General features: G+C 56.3%; 1 protein-coding gene across 2 annotated transcripts; it reads left to right on the forward strand.

Annotated features, from left to right (window-relative positions):
- The first annotated feature begins 12,927 nt into the window (after nt 1-12,927).
- B9D1 (B9 domain containing 1) lies at nt 12,928-21,081 on the forward strand. 2 transcript variants are annotated; one of them, XM_069542952.1, is made up of 7 exons: nt 12,928-13,099; nt 14,450-14,518; nt 15,265-15,376; nt 17,882-17,978; nt 18,796-18,858; nt 20,551-20,618; nt 20,887-21,081. In XM_069542952.1, exons 1-7 carry the CDS (start codon nt 13,037-13,039, stop codon nt 21,027-21,029), a joined length of 615 nt encoding a protein of 204 aa, XP_069399053.1. In that variant the 5' UTR covers nt 12,928-13,036; the 3' UTR covers nt 21,030-21,081. The 2 variants fall into 2 exon arrangements, with proteins under 2 accessions (XP_069399053.1, XP_069399054.1); XM_069542953.1 differs by lacking the exons at nt 18,796-18,858; nt 20,551-20,618; nt 20,887-21,081 and adding an exon at nt 18,207-18,435 and having other exon boundaries at nt 12,992-13,099.
- The last annotated feature ends 890 nt before the right edge of the window (nt 21,082-21,971 follow it).

The raw sequence follows: 21,971 nt of genomic DNA on the forward strand, positions 1-21,971 counted from the left end.
GAGGAACCTGGTGGGCTACAGTCCACAAGGTGGCAAAGAGTCGGACACAACTGAGTGACTTCACTTTTACTTTCCTTCATGACTAATGATGTTGAACATCTTCTCACGGGCTTATCAGCCATTCTTCTTTGGGGAAATGTCTGTTCAGTGTCTATTCAGTTCCTTTCTGTTTTGTTTGTTTGCTTTTGGCTGTGTTGGGTCTTTGTTGCCTCGAGAGCTTTTTCTCTAGTTGCAGCAAGCTGAGGCTACTCTCTGGTTGTGGTGTGCTGGCTTCTCATTGCAGTGGCTTCTCTTGTTGCAGAGCATGGGCTCTAGGGCATGTGGGCTCCGAAGTTGCAGTTCCTAGGCTCCAGAGCACAGGCTCAATAGTTGTGGTGTAGGGGCTTAGTTGCTCCGTAGTATGTGGAATCTTCCCTCTAGCAGGCAGATCCTTTACCACTGAGCCACCACAGAAGCCCTCATTGGCATTGAACCCACTTTTATTTTTCTTTAAAACTTTATAGAGACTTTATTTTAAAAACCTTTATATAAAAACTTTTATTTTATTTACATATTTAAATTTATTTAAATTTTTTACTTTTATTATTATTTTTTGTGGCGCCACCATGCAGTGTGCAGGATCTTAGTTCCCTGACCAGGGATTGAACCTATGCCCTCAGCAGTGAAAGCTTGGAGTTCTAACCAATGGACCAGCAGGGAATTCTCATCTCACTCTTTTTTACAGCTGCATAGTACCTCTTTTCAAATATAACCTATTTACCCAAGACCCTATAGGTATACACTACTACTTTAAGATTTTTGCTCTTGCAAATGATGTTGCACTAAGTTATCTTGAACACATCATTTTGTGCACTGCAAGTTTAAAATACCCAGAAGTGGATGGTGTGCCAAGTTAAAGACTATTGCACTTGTGATTTTAATAGGTAATGTCAAATTTCTGTCCTTAGTTGTTGTTTAACTGTTAAGTCATGTCGTCTATGGGGTCGCACAGAATCGGACAGGACTGAAGCGACTTAGCAGCAGCAGCAGCAGCATGTCAGACTCTTTGCAACTCCATGGACTGTAGCTTGCAAGGCTCCTCTGTCCATGGGATTTCCCAGGCAAGAATACTGGAGTTCAAAATTAGGAAAGGAGTACACCAAGGCTGTATATTGTCACCCTGCTTATTTAACTTATATGCAGAGTACATCATTCAAAATGCCGGGCTGAATGAATCACAAGCTGGAATCAAGATTGCCAGGAGAAATATCAACAACCTCAGATATGCAGATGATAACACCCTAATGGCAGAAAGCAAAGAGGAACTAAAGAGTCTCTTGATGAGGGTGAAAGAGGAGAGTGAAAAAGCTGACTTAAAACTCAACATTCAAAAAACTAAGATCATGGCATCCAGTCCCATCACTTCATGGCAAATAGATGGGGGAAAATAGGAAACAGTGACGAATTTTATTTTCTTGGGCTCCAAAATCACTGTGGATGGTGACTGCAGCCACAAAATTAAAAGATGCTTGCTCCTTGGAAGAAAAGCTATGACGAACCTAGACAGCATATTGAAAAGGAGAGTCATCAGTTTGCCAACAAAGGTCCATATGTATAGTCAAAGCTATGGTTTTTCCAGTAGTCATGTATGAATGTGAGAGTTGGACCATAAGGCTGAGTGCTGAAGAACTGATGCTTTGGAACTGTGGTGCTGGAGAAGACTCTTGCAAGTCCCCTGGACAGCAAGGAGATTAAACCAATGAATCCTTAAGGAAATCAACCCTGATTATTCATCGGAAGGACTGATGCTGAAGCTGAACTTCAAAGCTTTGGCCACCTGATGCAAAGAGCCAGCTTATTGGAAAAGACCCTGATGCTGGAAAAGTGAAAGTGAAGTCTCTCAGTGGTGTCTGACTCTTTGCAACCCCGTGGACTGTAGCCCACCAGGCTCCTCCATCCATGGGATTCTCTAGGCAAAGGTTGCCATTTCCTTCTCCAGGGGATCTTCCCAACCCAGGGATCAAACCCAGGTCTCCTGCATTGCGGGCAGACGCTTTAAGCTCTGAGCCACCAGCGAAGCCCTTGATACTGGAAAAGACTGAGGGCAAAAGGAGAAGGGGCCAGTCCTGGAGTCTGTTCTCTATGGAAGGGCTATAGTCTCTGTGGCAGGCCTAAGGGAGACCTCCAAAAGGGCTGACACCACATGCCACATCTCCTAGGACTGCTGCTGCTCCTGTCCCCACAGCAGGCCACTGCTGACCCATGCCTCTGCAGGAGACCTACACACACTCACAGGAAGGTCTGGCTCAGTCTCTTGTGGGGGTCACTGCTCCTTTGCCTGGGTCCTGGCACGCATAAGGTTTTGTTTGTGCCCTCTGCCATGTCTACCTTCGCCTTCTTCGTCACTGTCCCTGTCCACGGCTGAGAAGGGGGATCAGCAGGAGAGGGGCGTGATAACCTAACAGCACACAGTGGGGGTGGGTGGGGGTGCCACCTCTGCCTCCAGGACTCCCTGTGCCTGGCTCCACTCTCCCCACTGACTAAGGCCAACAGCCCTGAGTCACCCAGTGAGCAGCCGGTCGGCACAGCCCACATCCGGATCTGCAGAGGCTATGGAAGCTGCTCTGGGGCCCACTTCTCAGCCTGAAGCCCCTCCCCCTTTTCCTTCCCCCAGCAGACATGCACTTATCTTGCTAGACAGAACTTTGTCACATGGCCACCCTCCTTGCAGGGGTCTGAGAAATCAAAAGCTCAGTCAGGCACATGGCTGCCCACCAAGTCAGGATTTGTTAGAAATGGAGAACAGACAGTGAACAGGTAGAAGAGCCAGAGCCACATCTTCTGGTCTAGAGGACAGATGGGTGATGGCCTAGTCCCCAAAACCAAGACAGGACCTTCTCAGAGACCCTGGAGACTGGGAGGCTGAGTTCCCTCACTCAAGGTCCACAGCCTCCCCAGGACAGACCAGCTTCGTCTCTCTCAGCCCTGGGGGGTCACCACTCCTTCCCAAAGGTGGCAGGGACCAAGAGTTCCCTTGGCCCAGAGCCCACACCACAGGAGACAAGCAGTGCAGCAGGGGTGGGTGTGAGGGAGGTGCTGGCCAGCAGCTTGGACTGCCCCTTGACTTCTTTCAGGACTGCCAAGCCCTCCAGACCATACACAGTCACACTGACACACACACACTAGTACAGTCACAGCATGGCGCTCACATGCCCTTGTAGTCCATTTAGGTTCCCAGAACACAGACACATGCCCACCCAGGATGCACAGAATTCAGGGGCACCACTGAGCACACAAGTTGACTGTTAACCCTACTGCAGTCCATCTCTCCCCACTCCCTCGAGCTTCTGTCCAGCACCCAGTGCTCTGTAGAAGTCTCCAGGGGATGCCCCACAAGGCTCCCAGGCTTGTGACCACTGCCACTTTTCACCCGCAGACTGACCAGCCACTTCCACACCTGCCCCAAAGCCAGAGCCTCAGTTACTCACTACATCGCCAAGCACATGCTCCGTGAAGGGCAGTCTTCTGGGGTGGGGGGTGGTGGGCAGGGGAAGGGGTTGACTGTGAACATGTGTACAAATCTCTGCACTTGAAGAACTCAAATTTAGCCTGGAAGAGGACAACAAAGTCACTGAACTACAGTGTCTTGGGTGACAGGCTCCAGGCCTGGACCCAGGAAGGGCTGATGGGGGAGGAGGTGGTGATTTTCCATGGAATGATCAAGAGAAGCCAGCCAAGATGGTGACCTTGGAGCAAGGACTTGAAGGGGGGAGAGGGAAGGAGCCCCACGTGGACGGAGCAGCAGGAACAGCATTCTGGGCAGATGGAACAACAGACACAGGGCTCAGAGGCAGGGTGCACCTGGCCTGTGAGAATCAGCCAGGGGGCAGTGATCGGGACGACTGCTCGCTGCCTGGTCCCAGCTGCCATCACTTCTCACCAGGACCCTTACTGTCATCACTGAGTCACTGTCCTCTTAGCCTCCTCTTGCTGCTGTGACTTCCTCCCTGCCCAGCAGCCAGAGTGACCTTTCAACAAACACAGATGAGGCTTCAACAGACACAAGATGGGTGTCCCCATCTTGTGGGATCAAGTCCACACCCCAGGCCCGTGAGGCCCTGCTGGTGGAGAATGGGGGACAGATGGAGGAAATGGCCTTCGTGATGGGACTGGCTGCCTGGAGGCCAAGTGCAGGGCGTGGTGACAGCCCCAGCTGTGGTTCCTATGAAGTCATCCCCTTCATGCATCTGCCTGATTTCCTCTCTTAGATCTGCTGGAAAAGCCCCGAGGAAACTGCTAATGGGTATGTGCAGCCCGGGGCGGCTGGGGTGTGAGTTGTTGGGGAGCAGGTGGTGGGAATGCTCCCAGGAGGAAGGGACCAGCCTGGGTGAGCTGCTCAGCAGCAGTGTGGCCCTGCCCCTCCTCTGGCACCTGTGGGTGGGGCTGCAGACAAAACACAGGAGGCCCCACTGTGCTTGAATTCCAGATACCCGACGAGCGGTTCTTCAGTTATGGAGGTCCCACCTGCGTCCTGTGTTTTCCTTTGCTGAATCTGGCAGCCCTACAGGGACCACATGCACCTCCACACTGGCCTCCCAGCTACCCTGGCCCCAGGTCTCGGCCCCATGTGGGGACCAGAGACGCCTGGTGGAAACCCAGTGGCTTCACATCTCTCCTGGGCTCCTCCTACCACTTGGAGGCCTCGGTGACCTGCGTCGTGTGCACTGTCAACCCACCTCCAACCCCCATGGCATGCTGGGGAAGTACTCTCTGAAAAAATAAAGTCAATAAAATGTAAAGAATGGAAGTCCTAATTTTAGCATTTGCCAGTTTCTGTGGCTGATCTCAAGCCACCAGCATGTCGCTGGAGGCCGAGTTGCACACAGCTGTGAGTCAGCACAGGCTGTGCGAGCCGTACACTCTCTGATCCTCGAGCACATTCTGCCCCAGGGCCTTTGCACCGACTGTGCTCTCACTGTGACGTGGGAACGCCTGCCCCATACCTGCACAGGACTTGCCCCTTCTCTGTTTTCGGGACGTTGTGCACCATCCACAATAACCCTCCCCTTACTCACCAGCCCTCTTCTCTGCTTTATTTTTTCCCTAAGAGCAGTTCCCACAGTCCTAGATTATCAAATAGGTTTACATGTTTGTCTCCCCACTAGAAAGTCACTCCATGAGGGCAAGGGGCATAGCCTGTCTTGTTTTCCACTTAACTCCAAGCACCTAGCCCAGTGCCTGGCACACAGTAGGAGCTCAATAAATACCTGCTGAGTGAGCAATAACTCTCAGCTCAGTAAGCTTGGCTTCCATGACCTTGATGTTTATTTTGTGCATTGGTTGGAGCCACTCAATAAACCCCACCCCTACAGGAGCCAGCTGGACACACAAACTTCAGCCCCGCTCCACTCCCACTCTGCTGTGCAGCCTTGGTGAGGCTCTCTCCATCTCTGAGGCTCCTGGATTTGTCCCCTGTGAGGGAAGATTAACTAATAACTTCCACCTCCTGAGCTACTGTGGGCATCACATGGCTGAATGGACGGGAAAGCACTTTGCAACTTATAGCCACTAAAATTTAGGAGCCTCCATCTACCCCACTATTTCTCAGAAGGAAAGACATTTTGTAGTTATTAGAAACATCCTGCTGCTGTTGCTGCTGCTAAGGCGCTTCAGTCGTGTCTGACTCTGTGCGACCCCATAGACAGCAGCCCACCAGCTCCGCCGTCCCCAGGATTCTCCAGGCAAGAACACTGGAGTGGGTTGCCATTTCCTTCTCCAATGCATGAAAGTGAAAAGTGAAAGTGAAGTCGCTCAGTCATGTCCGACTCTTAGTGACCCCATGAACTGCAGCCCACCAGGCTCCTCCATCCATGGGATTTTCCAGGCAAGAGTACTGGAGTGGGGTGCCATTGCCTTCTCCGTAGAAACATCCTAGAACTGTCAAAAGTCCTCACAATCAGCTACACATGATGTAAAAGCATAAATCATTCAGTAACAGCTTTTTTAAAAAAATCTAGTAGAAAACTTGACTTTTCATTATTTTCATCAAGTAGAAAACTGAGGAAGTGACCTTAACAAAACAATCTCCACTCAGAGCAAGTCTTCTTGACCACCATGTGGAGACGCTTACCTGGCTCTATCTTGTCTGGCATACTTTTTTAAAAAAAACAAACAAACTCATCTTTCTGTTGTCCCTTCCCCATCCTTGAGGACTTTCAATACATTTCAAAATGATGCCAGGACCTCCCTGGTGATCCAGTGGCTAAGACACCAAGCTCCCAATGCAGGGGGCTTGGGTTCCATCCCTGGTCGGGGAACTAGATCCCACATGCCACAACTAAAGACCCTGCATGCCACAACGAAGATCGAAGACCCCAGGTGCCACAAGTAAGACCCCATGCAGCCAAATAAATATATATTTTTAAATGTCATTCTAAATTCTCCCAGCTCTCAGCTGTCTCTTCCTACGGAGCCTCTCCCACTGTCCCCTGGACTCCATCCCTCTCCACTCAACCTCCTGTCTCTCTTCTGGGCACCCAGAAGGAGCGATGTCCCAAAGGAAGGAACCACCTGTCCAGGACCATGCAGAGTGGCTGGCACATGCCACCCCTCCCATGAACCAGTCAGGCCATGCCTCTGCCACCTCAAGACCCAGATGAGGGATTAGATAACAATACCACAAATGAGCTTTCTCTGCTCTACCTAACATCATCTAAAAATTCACCCAATGTGACAAAATTAGGAGAGTTCAAGGAAACAGATTTCCCAGCTGTGGACACCAACGTCTACAATCAGGGCTGGTTTCTGCTGGTAGGCATGGCTTCCGGCCATCGGCAGGCACCCGTGAGGACAGGCTGGGCATGTTTTGATCAACTAGACCTCTGACAGGTTGGTTGGGGTCTGTGTCATGTGAGTTATTCAGCATTTTAATCGCCGCACCTTCCTCAACAACCGCCTGGGACTGAGCATGCCTCATTATTCCCTGGATTATTTCCACACCTGAACTCATGTTTCTGGAAGCTGCATCTTTCAGCACAGCAGGAAAACAAAAGCTAGACATGGAGATGTGCTTGTTGAGACTGACAGCAGCAACATGTGGTTCTCCGTGGAGAGGAGAATGGGTGACTCGACGCTCATTCTAACTGCATCTTCCCTCCTATCTCACCTGAGCTCAAGCTCCCAGGCTCCCTTGCAGCTACAAGAGGCCCCGAACCCCAGTTCCAGCTACTGGGCTGTGCAGGATGCCCTGTCCTATGCCAAGTCCTGCTGGGGATGCCCAGCCTCTCCCCCTGCTCTGCGTAGAACATGGGCCTGTACCTGGAGCTGAACTGGTGGTCTTGTCATGAGGACAAAAGCCACATGTTAAGCAGGTCAGGAGAACCAGGTCCCTCGTGGCACAGCTGAGCTGGCGTCAGCACTGGGCTGTCTTGATTTTGAGACAAGTGACCCTTATGTATTTATACCCTACTTGAGTTTCCTGCCACATGCAGCCTAACCACCATGCCATGCACCCAACATGTGAACTCCTGGCAAGCTTCACTTCTCTGCCTGGCTTTGGCTGACGTTGAGTTTATGGCCCATGGATTGAAAATGAATGGTTTTTAAAGACCTGCAGTGTTTCCCAGAGTTTAGCCAGCAATTCAACTTGCTGTCTCCACGCAAGGTGAACACCAACTGCATCACCGCCTTCACTATGGGGACCATTGATTCCCTCTGCTGAGCCTCGCCAGGTCAGGATCTTATGACCCCCGATTTCCTGGAAACTGAGACTCAAGAGAAGTTGAGCCACAGCCCAAGGTCACACAGCCAGGAAGTGGCAGAGCTCAGATTGGAACCCAGCTCCCCCTGCTGGTTAAGCCCTGGAAGCAGCGGCCCTGGCATTTCCCCCTTGAATTTGAGGATGAAGGAAGCATGCCGTCCTGGGGCTAATCTGGAGAGGCCAGGGACCCCCCTGGCTCTTCAAGTGACTCGGCAGGAAAAGGACAGTCCAGGCCAGGCCCTCATCTTCCTAGTGAGACACTGAGGCCTGGAGAGGGGCAATGACCTGCCGGGACCAGGCTGGAGACGAGACATCTGCCTTGGGCTGTGCCCCGACACAGACCTACTGATTCAGCTGTGCTGCTGGAGGTTGGGGTCCCTGAGTTGCTTGACTCCAAACCGCCCTCTGGATGGAACCTGAGGGTTCAGCCCTTGCCTTCAGTGTTTTAAGTTCCCTCCTGGAGGTCCCTCTCCTCTGCCCGCTTGTTCACTTACTCATGAGTTCACTCAACAAGTAGGTGCTTGGGCAGTTGCGTATGGTCCAGGAGCCCAATCAGGCCACAGCCCCTCCATGGTGGAGAAGGCCCCTGCCAGTGAAGGCTTGTCTAGAGGACAGGACAGTCGTCTAGAGCTTGATGCTCAAAAGGAAGGTCAGATGGAAAGGGTGGAAGGAACAGCATGTACAGAGACCTGCAATGCACTGAATTAAGCCTTTAAAAGTGGTTGGTTTGAGGTTATGTGATTTCTACCTCAATGAAAATCAAGTATATGTAATTTTAAAGAAGGTGGTATATGTATGCAGGCACCCAGTACCGCGAGGTTGAGAGGAGGGGGAGATGGGCAGCAGCAGAGGGGGCTGAGGGACCCAACAGGCAAGGGGACCTGGGCTTTGTCCCTGGTGACACACAGCTGCAGGCCTGGCCTGTGGCCCATCCCACAGGGAGCTGACACACACCCTCTCCCAGAGAGCTGAGAGTTGGGCTGGGAAGGAAGGTCTATGAGGGTTGTCACAGGAATGACCTTGGGGACCTGGGGGCCCAGAGACCCTGATTCAAATTGAAGCTCTGCTGCAGACTCCCTGAGATCCTGGGAAGGCCCCTCCCCATAAAAAAGGAGCAGCAGTGTTCTCATGGAGTCAAATGTCGTGGGTGCTGCAGAGTTTGTGGGACCTAGGGAGGGGAGAAGAGGAGGTCTGTGGGTGCTGATGTCACTGCTGGCCTCTGCCTCACCTGAGATGGCAGGTTTAGAGGTCCCCAGCCCCCTGCCCCACCAGCGGCCAAGGTCTGTGAGTGGGACACTTGCCTGAGGCTGTGCACCCTGGGGCAGGCCCTGCCTGGCACTTCCTCTTTCCCAGGCCAGTTCCCCTTTTTCCGGGACATGGGCCTTAGGATGGTGATGGGGAGGGGATGCTGGAGAGATTAAATGTCTTGGGCTGATGGGGGGGTGTGGGGGTGAGGGAAGGCCAGACCCAGCAGGGACAGTCTGATCTACAGACGAGGCTGCTGCTGCTGCTGTTCGGTGAGGAGCTGCAGGCAGGAAGGGGGCTGCTGTGGGGAGGAACCAACCCCTTAAGGGCCGAGAGTCCAGGTTCTCCTGACTCGTAGCCCAGACATGGGTTCAAATAACAGGAAAGCTGTGCAGGATAGAGACGTGCCAGGCACTGGGCAGGGTGCCTGCCCGAGGGTGAACCAAGCTAACAGGCCCAGGCGGCCAGGAGCCCAGTGCATTAGTTAGGAGTGTGCTCCTTGTCTGGAGAGAAATACAAGTATTATATTACACACAAGTATAATGAGCTTCTGGGCAGGAGATGCAGGGAATCTTCCAGGGCAGACTGTGGTCAAGGGATCAGAGGATGTGGAGAGATCAATATCAACTAGAGACAGAGAGCAGACGCTGGGGCCCCGGGACCCAGAACTCAGCTGAGATGTCTCGTCCTTGGGGCAGGGCCCAGGCCGGCAGACGCCCACAACAGAAAGGGCTGTTGCTGGGGCCAGAGAGGGTGGTGGAGAGGGGCTTGGGGATGGGGGGCCTGAAGGGGGCGCCCAGATGCTTCACTTCCACTCTCCACAGCTGGCCTCAGTCCCACTTCAGCGTGACCCTGAGCCGAGATGGACTGGCACTGGAAAGCAGTGAGAGCAAGTCCAGTGTGGAGGAACTGCTCCTGTCCCCAGGAGGGTCCAGGACCTTTGGGTCTGGTGGCCTGGCCCTGGCCTGGCTGGCAAACCCACCATTTCTCAGTGCCATGCAGCCTGTCCCTCCAGCCACGGCCCGAAACCTTTGTTCATGTGGTAGATGTGTTGGGCCCAGGGGTTTGAGCCTGACTTCAGGAGGGACAGGAGCAGAAGTCCGGGGTGGAAGCATCAGGGGAGATGCTGGGCTGGGCCAGGCAATCGGCCAGTGTGGAGCTGGGGTGCCACAAAGCGGACCCCAGTCTCTGACCCTGAGAACACCCCAGCTCTGACTGCTGCTGGCTGGCACGCAGACATGGGCATCAGGCATTGGTGCCCGCTATGCCGGGGCCAGCTTCCAGCCCCACCCAGCCCTCAGGGCGACACTGGGCACTCTCCCAGCCCCCTCCCTTGGGCCACAGTGTGTCCTCAGTCTCAGTGGGCCTGGCCCTGGGAGACCGTGAGAGTACAACGGAGGAAGAAGCTTCACTGAGAGGGGCTAGGGGTCCAGAGAGAGGACAGGGAGGACTGGAAGTCCAGGAGGGGTGGAAAGTTTTGAGGCCAGGTTAGTGCCAACCTGCTGAGGGTTGGCTCCCCTCCCTGCACAGACCCCTACATCCAGCCCTGAAAACTGCACAGCATCCTGTCTAGGCCACTGCACACCATCACCTGCAAAGACCCCTTCCTCCTCCCTCTGACTGTTCTGACCCAAAGACCCGCCTGCCCAAGGGCTCTTGATGCACCAGACCCCATACCAGCCCACCCCACCTCACGGTGAGGATTCCAGTCAGGCCCCACCAGCCCCAAAGTCCCTCCTAAAGCCACTAGGCCTGGTCATCTCCTACCTTCCAGGGGACTACTGATCTACACCCCTAATGGACACCCCAGAGATTCCTCCCCGCCCCCAGGAGCCTCCCTGTCCAGGTTCTGTGCAAATGTGGGGCAGCCTTGGACACAGCCAGGTTTGCAACTCTAGGGAGCCCATGATTATTCGATAACAGCAAGCATTTTGTTGAAAACTGATTTGTGTAACACCGAGCCTCAAAAGCCACTGGAAAGTGTTGGATGAGAGTGGTATCATCTGTGGAGAAGCATCTTAACTAGAAAGGGAAGGTATGTGTGTGGGGGGGACATGGCCAAGGCCTCGGGGAGGCAGACTCATCTAAGCCCCCAGCCCACCCATCAGCCTTCCCAGCCTCAGCCTCTCTTATCAGAGGTGTGAACACTGGCTACCCCGTCCCCTGTCAAGTATCTTTGCTCACCTGGCAGGGGGTGGCGGGGGATGGTCAGTGGGCCCGGGCTGGCTGTGACCTCTCCTTCCCTTTCCTGCACAAATGCCTCCTGGGACAACCCCTGGTCTGCTATCGAGCCAGCTGCAGGGTGTGATGACCTGGGCACCCTACTGAGGGCACGGCCTCCCTGATGTCTACACACCTGTCCATCCCTTCATTCTCTGAATCCCAGATAAGGTTTCTAATGCCACCTTTGATACCTTGGTCAAGAAACGCCCTTGGCGCTGGCCCAAGCCCAGGAAGGGAAGCAGCAGCAAAGGTCCCAAGCTGATGGAGTCCTCGCTCATCTCTGTACCTATACCTCTGACTGAGTCCCAGTCACCTTGCTCTGAATCTCCTTCCTCTTTTGCGCAACGCCTGTTGTTCAGTTGCTCAGTCGTGTCGGGCTCTTTGTGACCCCATGGACTGCAGCATGCCAGGCCTCCCTGTGCATCACCAATTCTTGGAGCTTGCTCAAACTCATGTCCATTGTGCCACTGATGCCATCCAACCATCTCATCCTGTTTTGTCCCCTTCTTCTCCCGCCTTCAGTCTTTCTCAGCATCAGGGTCTTTTTCAATGAGTCAGTTCTTCACATCAGGTGGTCAAAGTATCAGAGTTTCAGCTTCAGCATCATTCCTTCCAGGAATATTCAGGACTGATTTCCTTTAGGATGGACTAGTTGGATCTCTTTGTTGTCCGAGGCACTCTCAAGAGTCTTTTCCAACACCATACTTCAAAAGCATCAATTCTTTAGCACTCAGCCTTCTTTATGATCCAACTCTCACATCCTCCATACATGACTACTGGAAAAACCATAGCTTTGATAATGAGCAACGGAGACGTATTCACACTCCAGTACTCTTGCCTGGAAAATCCCATGGACGGGGTAGCCTGGTAGGCTGCAGTCCATGGGGTCGCTACCAGTCAGACACGATTGAGTGACTTCACTTTCACTTTTCACTTTCATGCATTGGAGAAGGAAATGGCAACCCACTCCAGTGTTCTTGCCTGGAGAATCCCAGGGACGGGGGAGCCTGATGGGCTGCCGTCTATGGGGTCGCACAGAGTCGGACACGACTGAAGCGACTTAGCAGACTTGGCAGCTAGTACAGCAGACGTACTCAATTATCCATCCACTCCACTAGCTGCCACCAGTGCTCAGGCAACCGGGACACGGGGGTGGCCCAGACCCGGTGTTCGTGGCGTAGGGCTCGGGGGAGAGGCGGCACTGGCTGGAGCTGTCACAGTAATCGATGTGCAAAAGCGAACAGTGGGGAGCGCTGAGAGCAGGCGGACGGCCGAGCCCCGCGGGCTCGCCCCTCCCCGCCGGCAAGGTGCCGGGGCGGCCACTCAGAGGCCCGTTTTCCCGCGTCACGCGGAGACCTGCAGTCTTGGGCTTAAGGACCTTCCAGGTCCCTTCTCGGTTGGTCTAATAAACTTTTGGGAGGCGAGGGTCTCAAAGGCACGAGGGAGCATCTGTAGACCCGAGGCAGGGAGCTGCTGGCCCCACGGGGACTCTCGGAAGCGCGGCCGGACCCCGCCCCTTGGCGGCCTCGGGCTCCAGTCACACACTCCAACCGGCAGCGCGGTGGTCAGAGCGGACACACATTCCCGGGCGGTGGCCTAGGTCCCGCACCACCAGCTACATTCACGCGGGGTTCCTCGGGCGGACCGCCCCTCAGACGGACCAGGCGGCTGAGGCCCGCCTCCCACCGCACAGCGCCGCTCCGACTGCGCTTGCGCGCCGCGCCTTGTGCGCGTTTTCCCGAAGCTCCCGCTTCCATGAAACTTGTCCCGTGCGCCACGCCGTCGTCTCCAGGGCAACCCGGCGCCTCCTAGTAACCGCGCGGCCCGGCTATGGCGGCCGCGGGCCCCAGCGTGTTCCTGCTCATGGTCAACGGGCAGGTGGAGAGCGCCCAGGTGAGCGGCCGTGAGTCCTCCAGGGTCGAACCTCGGGGGAGGGAGCTAGCGTGACAGGCTTGGCGAGAGATCGCGCGGACCCTCCGCCACGAAGTGCGGTGGGGAGAAAGGCCTGGAGGGTTGAGCCAGGCCGAGGCCACAGTTGGCCGAGCCCACGTGAAGATTCGGGCAGGGGCCTTCATCCACCCCGCGACCCTCAGCTCCTCCCTCCGGCGCGGGTTGGTCTGACACAGCGATGGTGGCAGCTGTCCTGACCCGGAGGCTGTGTCTGTCCGACGGAAGGGGACAGTGCTTTCCAGTCCCCTGCATGTCCTAAGAACCGTTTGTTACTACTGTAAGACATGACATATGACAGTCTTCATGCCCAGCCCCGCTCAGCCAGTCCTCACAACAACCATTTGAAGTAGGTATTACTTGCACCCCCATTTTACAGATGGGAAGTTGCCCAAAGGAAGTGGCAAAACGAATTTCAAACCTTGTCTGATGTCAAAGCTTTGCTGGACTTGCCTTTCCAGGCTGTTTTAAAAATATTATGATTATATTGTGAGTACTAACCAAGGTGGTCTAGGTAAAGCCCCGTGGGATCTCTTAGCGGGCATCTCCCGCCTTCCTGTTTCATCAGGGTCACTGCCCCATGCCCCCACCCTGTCCACCTCCCCTTGGCCTGGTGCCTAAGGCCAGCCTCTCCTGTTCTGCTTTATCCCAGCAGGGGCCTCAGCTGGGCTGGGTCAGTGTGCCTGTGTTCTCAGCAGCCCCTCATCCCCACTCTTCCTCCCCTCTGCTCGAGGCCACTCTGCAGGCCATTGGCTCCCACCAAGCTTTGTGTCCTGGGAGCACCTGTCTTCTAGACCTTTCACTTCAGCATCACTCCTTAGTGCCCACCCTGTGCCAGGTGCTAGGGACACAGAAAGCCCACATACCTGTCCCTTGTTCACAGTCTAATGGAGCTGAGAGAATAAACATGGTCAGTGCTGTGATGGAGCACCAGGGGCTGTGGAAGCTGGGATGTGGCTCCAACAACCTGGAAGTCGGCAGGCTCCCCAAAGTGTCAGTTTTGAAGGGTGAGCAGGAGTACTCCCAGTGAAGGCATTCCTTCACTTCTCATTAGAAGGGCACGTCATACAGATGTCAGAGCCTGAGCAAAAGCCTGGGGGCAGCAGTGTCCCTGGACTATCCCACATCTTGAGACCAGACCTTCCAATGAACTCCGTATCCATGCACCCTGCTCTCTCAGCCCCCGCCCCCTAGGTGCCTCATGTTCAGAGTTGCTGGTGGCTGTACCTGCCTAGCTAACAGGTGGTCACAGCATGAGTCCCTGTGAGCAGAAGCTGTGTGTGCTTATTTCCACAGTTTCCTGAGTACGACGACCTCTACTGCAAGTACTGTTTCGTGTATGGCCAGGACTGGGCCCCCACAGCGGTAAGCTGGACCCTACAGCCTCCCAGACTCACAGCTTTTGTGACTGAAGGGGTTTCTGAAGGCTCCATTGCACCCTTTCCCCTCCCAATTCAGAACCAGTTAAGAGTTCAGGGGTGGCACACACGTGAGTTTGTTCCCAGTGAGGCCGGAGCAGAGAATGCAGAGATCCCTGATCCACCCCTAAGACTGTGGTCGCTCCTGGGCCCTGCCCTGCAGCGAACAAAGCCAGACCAGCCCAGCTCTGCTGGGGCCACTTGCCTGAGAGGGAGACAGACTCACGCTCCAGGCTGTTGGCTAGTAGCGGTGCTGAGGGGAAAGTGAAGGCAGGAAGGGGAGGGATGAAGAGGCCAGAAAAGGCCTCCTTAAGACGGTTTTAAAAAAAAAAAAAGATGGTAACTGAGCGTAGAGCTGAAGGAAGCAGGGGGATGGGCCAAGTAGAAGGCTGTAGAATAAACTAGCCAGGCAGAAAGACAGGGGAGAGGGCAACAGCCTGCTGGACCATACCCTATTCCGCAGGAGGTGAAGGTGGAGCTTGGGCACCGGGAGAGGGGAGGGGCCTCAAGGTTTCAGGTCCTAATGGATAGAAACCCTCAAAGACCTGGGAGCCACTCTGTCACATCTTAGGTCCCTTTGTTTGGCAGAAGATGGTGATGAAAACAGCTCTCAGCTGCCACCTCAGAGGTAGGGTGGGTGGGCATGGCAGCCTGGAGCTGGGACACTGGCCGTCACTGTCATTGTCCTTGCAGGGGCTGGAGGAGGGCATCTCACAGATCACCTCCAAGAGCCAAGATGCGAGGCGGGCGCTGGTGTGGAACTTCCCCATCGATGTCACCTTTAAGAGCACCAACCCTTACGGCTGTGAGTCTGCAGGCCTCGTCCTGCCCATCCATGGGGCCCTCTACCAGCCTTGTCAGGTGCTATCAGACACCTGGCTGTTTTCCCCTCCTTCCCACTCTGTGCACTTGACCTTTCCGAGGTTCTGAGGAAGTCGGTGAAGCCCAGCGTGAAACCTTGGGCAGTGACTGCCTGCGAAGGTCAGAGCCTGGTGTCTGGGGCTCAGCAGTCTGGCCCCTCAACAGCTCTCCCCCGTCCATCACCACTGTGCTCCCGCCAGTCCCGACCCCCCTGCTCCTCCTCCAACACCCTGCCCTGAGCCAGGGGTAGGCCCTTCTCTCTGCCATGGACACCCAGCCCTCATCCTACCTCTGATCTCCCAAAGTTCTCCTTGCCAATATCTGCAGGGTTTGTTGTCCACTGTACCTGGTCGTCTGTGATCACTCTCACTTAATGAATGTTAGCTGCGTGCAGAGCCTGGCTTGCTCCACAGAGTTGTGCGTGCTTTCCACGCGTGGGCTTGGCTGAGCTGTGAGATACTATCGAGAAGGCAGGCTTCTCTCCACCTTTTCTCCTGTTTAGGAAACCAAGACTCAAAACAGTGGCATCATTTGCCTCAGCTTCACCTTGAGTAGCTGAGCACGGATCTGATTTCATAGTGCAGGCCTTCATGCTGCATGCAGCTGGCGCCCAGGCTTAGCAGGTGTGGAGGGTCTGGGGTCACAGGTCTAGAGCAGAGGCTCCCCAGTGACACTCCTGGGCAGGACGGCCATCCTGCTGTCCATGGAACTCTCACTGGCTTCCTGGAAGACAGCACTAGGTAACATACCAATCTCCTGCTGCCGAGGACAGGTGAATAAAGTACTTAAAAGCAAAACCAGAAAACAACTACATGAAGGCATCAGACAGGCAGCAGAGCATGGAACTTTAGCTGCCGAGCTCCAGGAGCAAAGCAGGGCTCCAGAGAGGCCCCACCCCTGCTCTCCCCGGGAGCATTTGCCGATTCTGGCAGAGGAGATGGAGATGCCCGTCGAGACTTGTTGGCCAGATACCAAGCTGTAATTATACAGCACAGTGAGGAGGGCACCAGGACAGACAGATCCATACGGAGCCCCAGGCAGAACTGTGCAGACAGCTGGTTCATGACAAGGGGCAGCACAGGAGGGGAAAGGGGACTTGAAAGTGGTCTGAGAGACCAAGAAACAGGACAAGGCCTCGGGTTTATTTTAGGAAGAACAGTTACAATTAAGGAAAATGCAAATTAAAGCTAAAGTGAGGGGCTTCCCTGGTGGCTCAGTAGTGAGAAAATCCACCTGCCAGTACAGCAGACACAGGTTCGATCCCTAGTCAGGGAAGATTCCACATGCTGCACCGCAACTACTGAGCCCAAGAACCACAACTTCTAAAGCCCTAGAGCCTGTGCTCTGCAATAAGAGAAGCCACCGCAATGAAAAGACCCGCACATCACAACAAAGAATAGCCCTTGCTCACCACAACTAGAGAAAAGCTCACACGGTGATGAAGACCCAGCACAGTCAAAATTAAAAACAATCATATAAGAAAAAAAGAGCTAGAGTGGCCACAGTACAGGCACCAGAACAGCCCAATCAGGAAGCTTGAGGATGCCAGGTTGTTGTGAAGGGTGCCAAGCCCTGGCTCAGGGAACAAAGCTGGTGTGGATGCTGCGCCCCAGGGAAGCAACTGGGGGGACATGTGCTGAGCCCCTGCTTGACTGTGTGCCCCACAGACACACTAGATGGGACCAAGTCGAGCAGACCCTGTAGGTGACATGGTTTGGTTGCATCTCGTGAACACTGAGTCCAAGAAGTTGAAAGCAGAAATCTGTATTGCACTGTTCCATTCCCATGGTACAAAGTTCAGAACACAGGCAAAACCAAAGGACCGGGCTGGGAACACTTGCTTTGGTGGTGAAACCGTAGGAAAAGCAGTGACAATCTCTGAACAGCCCTCTCCGCCCCAGGAGCACTTCATGTGGGTTTGGCCACGCCCCACCCACCTGCTGCCTCCACCAGAGGGGCCCAGAGTGGAGGGAGTTCTCTTCTGGGCCTCCAGGGGGCAGGACTGCCCGCCGGGAACACTGGGAACTGTTAGGATTCCACAGGAAGGGCGTGCAGGCCTCTGCTTCCCCTCTGTCCTCCTGGACCTGACCGCACACCACCCCTCCCAGAACCTGCCCCGCTGGCCCGAGTCTGACGCCCCCTCAGAAAAGGAGGTCCTGGGACCGGACCCCACTCGATCACACCTGGATGCCTGCTGATTTCTTGGGTCTGTGGACAGCTGAATCAGACAGCATCCCAGGCGGGGTCGGCCAGTACTGGACAGCTGCGAGGCTCTGCCCGCCTCCTGAATCCTGGGTGGCAGAAGCCCCTGGTGTGGGGTGGGGGGTCCCCACATTCACCCCGTTCTCCGTCAGCCCCACACCCAGGGGCTTTGAGGACCACGGCCCTGCTCTCTGCCCTGCTCTTCCCAGGATTCCCCACGGGCTGACCCCTGCCTTGTCGTTCGAAGGGCCGCAGATCGTGCTCAGCGTGTACGGGCCAGACGTGTTTGGAAACGACGTGGTCCGAGGATACGGGGCGGTGCACGTGCCCCTCTCACCTGGCCGGTAGGTCCTCCCTCCATGCTCCCTGGGCCGCTGGCCGCACAGCTCTGGGAGCTGGGCACCCTCTGCCAGGCTGCTATCCAGAGGAATCCCCCTGGAGGTGGGGAGTAGATGGGGCCTCACAGGGGTGGGGGCGCAGCCCCATCTGGGAGGAGGCAGGGGTGGGGGGTGTCCTGGGCTTCAAGAGGCCCCAGGGGTTGGAGTTGAGACACTCATTCCTTCTTCCCCGAGAGCCCGCATGGCTGCCGCCTTTGTGTGCGGTTCTGCTGGCCTGAGGACGACGTGTCAGACACATGTGAGCTCAGGGCCCTGCCCTCGGCAGCCCCCATTAGTGGGCAGGGGTGGAGAGTTGTGGCTCTGTCTCATCAAGCCCAGTGACAGATGTAGACAGTGCAGACAGGACGTTCTGGGCACAGGTGGACCAGGCAGGCCCTAAGGAGTAGGAGTAGGTCAGAGGGGTGGGGGAGGGAGGAGGCACAGCGGGCAGCAGAGAGGTGTTGGGGCAGGACCCGCTGGTTGCTCACAGTGGGTGGGACCCTGGGGGCTGCCATGGGCTTCCTGGAGGAAGGGTATCCAGGCAGCAGGGGGACATTTGGGGAAAGGCAAGACCCTGTGAGGGCGCAGCTGAGCCGGGATTGGTGTCTGTAACCCTCACACCCTCTGGCCCTTGAAGACAGGCAGGGCAGGGCTCTCAGGAACTTGGCCCTGGAGGCAGCCGCGGCTTTGACCTCTGGGCACTCCAGCTCGCCCCGCACTGGAGGCTCAGAAAGTTCCAGTGCTTTCCCTTGATTCAGCACAGCTGTGAAAACATCTGTTTCAGGCACAAAAAGACCATCCCCATGTTTGTCCCAGAATCTACATCTAAACTGCAAAAGTTTACCAGGTGAGTAGACGCCTATCCCTGTCCCCAGGGCGCCCGTCCTGGCGTCGGTGATCGAAAGGAGGGCTGTCACATTCCCCCACCCCTCCTCGTCATGCTGGACACCTTTGCGTGAGGGGCCTCTGCCAGGAGGTGACATCTGAGCAGGGCCTAGAGCCAAGGGTGGGGCCATCGTGGCAGAGCCCAGAGAAGGTCGCAGGCACAGGGAGTAGGTGGTGGACTTGGCAGTGCAGCCAGCGGGGGCCAGACACCGGGTCTGGGCGAGACCAGCCGAGGCCTCTGGCCCCTTCCCTCATCCGAGCAGGAGCTAGAGGGTGGCTGGGCCTGGCTGGTTGTCGGGGGTAGGGATGGAAAACAGTCAGCTCAGCTGCCGGGTGGGCGGGCAGGATGAGGGGAACGTGGCTGGAGCCTTGCTGGCTCGAGGAAGCTTCCTGAGCTCTGAGGCCTGGGGAGCATGGCTGGGTGCTTGCTGCCCCTGGGAGCTCCTCTGGAAGCCACTATGACAGGGCCAGTGTCGGCTGGAGGTGACATCACCACCCACCGGGCAGCTGTGGGATGTCAAGGGCCTTGTGGGTCCACATTGCTTGGGGGAGAACTGTGGGCCCCCGTGTGCTGTCTCCTGGAGGAAGGGGCTTCTGGCTGGGGAAGACCAGCTCCTGACCAGGTGGTATCAGGGGTGTCTCCTGCTTTTCTTCGCGGGGGGCAGGGGGTGCTCTGGCCCCAGCTGGACTGTGTGAGCTTGGATGATGGAACCCAGGGCAGCAGCTTGATCGATAGACCTCCGCAGCCTAGGGCCCCGGGAGGCCACTGAAAAGCTGGCCAAGCAGCCCCTCCACGCACCCCCTCTCTGATGCTCTGCTCCCAAGCACCCTTCCTCAGCCTGCTGCCTACCCACTCCCCTGTGACTGCTTCCTGTGGCCACTGTGACCAGTTACCAGACGTGGTGGCTTAAAACCAAAGACATTAAGTTCTCTCAACAGGACCTGGTACCTCTGGGGCCATCACTCAGCCCCTCCAGTTTCCCCAAGATGCCACCACATGGGCGACTCAGGCATGTCTCTGCCCCGAGGAGCCGGTGGTGCTCCTGCAGCAGCGTCTGTGCCTGGCACGTGCCAGCCCCAGGGGCTGATTCCCCAGCTCGGTCCTCAGCGCAGCCTGGGAGGCAGGTACAGGTGGAGCCCTGCTCCTCTGATGGAGAAACTGAGGCGCAGTCATTGAGGCGCCTCCCTACCTGCCATGGCCCACATCCCTCAGTGCCACCTCCCTGCTGTTGGGAGCGAGGTGGGAGGACACTGCCCAGGCCGGGGGCACAGACATCTTGGCCAGAGCCCTGTCAGGCAGGGCCCGTGATCACATCTCCAGGACGCTGAGAACACTCGGGCCCAGAGTCGGGAAGTAACTAGTCTCGGGTCCCGCTCTACTCGAAAGACAGCGGAGAGCCCGGATCTTGTCCCTCTGCCCACCCCCAAGGATGGCTGCCGCACTCTGGGGTGGGGCCCCCTGGGTTCAGGCCGTGCACCCTCCCAGCCCTAGCCCTCCCTCTGCTTTTGCCCACAATGACCGTACCCACGGACAGCGTCCAGCTGAGGAGGGTGGCGTGGGGAGGCTCTGCCCCAGGAAAGGGCTGGAGGGAGAGCCCATGCCATGTCTGCAGGACCCCAAGCTCCCTGCTCACCCGCTCCCCTGTCTTCCCAGCTGGTTCATGGGACGGCGGCCCGAGTACACAGACCCCAAAGTGGTGGCTCAGGGAGAAGGCCGGGAAGGTAAAGGTTCACCCCTCACCCTGGGCAGGGTGGGCCTGGAAGGGACCAGGTGGGCCCCCAGGAGTCAGATGGGTGGAGGAGGGCCCAGCTCAGAGGGGTTGCCACTTCCATCGCCCCGTCCCCAGAGCAGCCCCTTCTCCCAGGGAGGAATGTGGGCTGGGCAGTGTTGACCCCACTTTCCAGGAGGGAACACTGAGGCTGCCAATTCCCAAAGCAGCCTGGATCTGTCTCTGACCCAGCTCGGCTGACTCTGTCCTTCTGTCCCCAGTGACCCGTGTCCGCTCCCAGGGCTTCGTCACTCTCCTCTTCAACGTGGTGACCAAGGACATGAGGAAGCTGGGCTATGACACCGGGCCTCCAGACACGCAGGGCGTCTCGGGGCCCAGCCCACCCCAGGGCCTCCCCCGGTGAAGCCAACAGCCCTCTGCCCAGCAATCGTATAATAAAGTGTAACTTTTTCACAGAGGCTGGGCTGGGGCTGCTCCGACTTTCGCAGCACATCGCCTGGGAGCAGAGCCCGGGCCTCACCTCAGAGGGCACCGCCCATGGACGCTGCACAGGACGGCCACCAGCACACGAGCTTGGATTCAACACTGATCCCATGCCTCACGGCTCGACATGCTCGGCCCTAAAACCTGCCTGCTCAGTGCCTGGCACGTGTCAAACTGACCATGCTCCATGGCTTCAGTTCCATGGATGCCTGCCACCCTTGGACAGGGGATGTGGGCTGAGAGCCTCCCCAGGTGGGTGGTGTTGCAGGGGGAGAACCCACTTGCCCTCGGCCAATGCTGGGCCACCTGACCGCCCGCCAGCAGCTTCAGGGGAGCCCTCTGAGCAGGTCGCAGGGCTTGCCCAGTGTTCTCTCCTTGGCAGGATTTGAGGGAGCCCCCAGCCTGATGTTCCCCCAGTTCCTCCGTAAACCAGAAGTTTATGCTACTCAGGGCCACTGCCCCTGCCCCAACTCATTGTGCTCCCTGGAACAAGCAGCAGGACACTGGCCGCCTCTGCATGAGGAGTCCTCTCCTGCTCTGGCCTCTGCTCCGCAGGTACATCCCCTGTGGCCCCATCCCAGCTTCCAGAACACCCCTGGCCGTCAGCCAGCCTGCGGCCACCAGACTCCAGCCGCCCTTGACACATCCTCATCCACCTGGACGGTCCCTGCCTGACATGGCCTCTCCCCCAGCCCCTCCCTTGTCATGACCTTGACCTGTACAGGAGCTCCCCAGTCCACTCCTTCCCCGATGCTCAGGCTCACACAGGCACTGGAACCAGCTCAGTGGCCAAGCTGGGTCCAGGTGGGAACTGGCTCCTGAGCTGGCCCCTCGCGGTGTTTCAGGATTGATGAGGGTAGAG

Source organism: Ovis canadensis, chromosome 11 (assembly GCF_042477335.2).
Source record: "Ovis canadensis isolate MfBH-ARS-UI-01 breed Bighorn chromosome 11, ARS-UI_OviCan_v2, whole genome shotgun sequence".
Lineage (NCBI taxonomy): Eukaryota > Metazoa > Chordata > Mammalia > Artiodactyla > Bovidae > Ovis > Ovis canadensis.

Excerpts from the sequence above, each read along its gene's own strand:
- B9D1 (XM_069542952.1), top strand. The coding sequence starts at position 13,037 with ATGGCGGCCGCGGGCCCCAGCGTGTTCCTGCTCATGGTCAACGGGCAG. Across the intron at positions 14,519-15,264 it reads AGGACTGGGCCCCCACAGCG|GGGCTGGAGGAGGGCATCTC; the intron begins GTAAGCTGGACC and ends TTGTCCTTGCAG. Across the intron at positions 17,979-18,795 it reads GTGCCCCTCTCACCTGGCCG|GCACAAAAAGACCATCCCCA; the intron begins GTAGGTCCTCCC and ends CATCTGTTTCAG.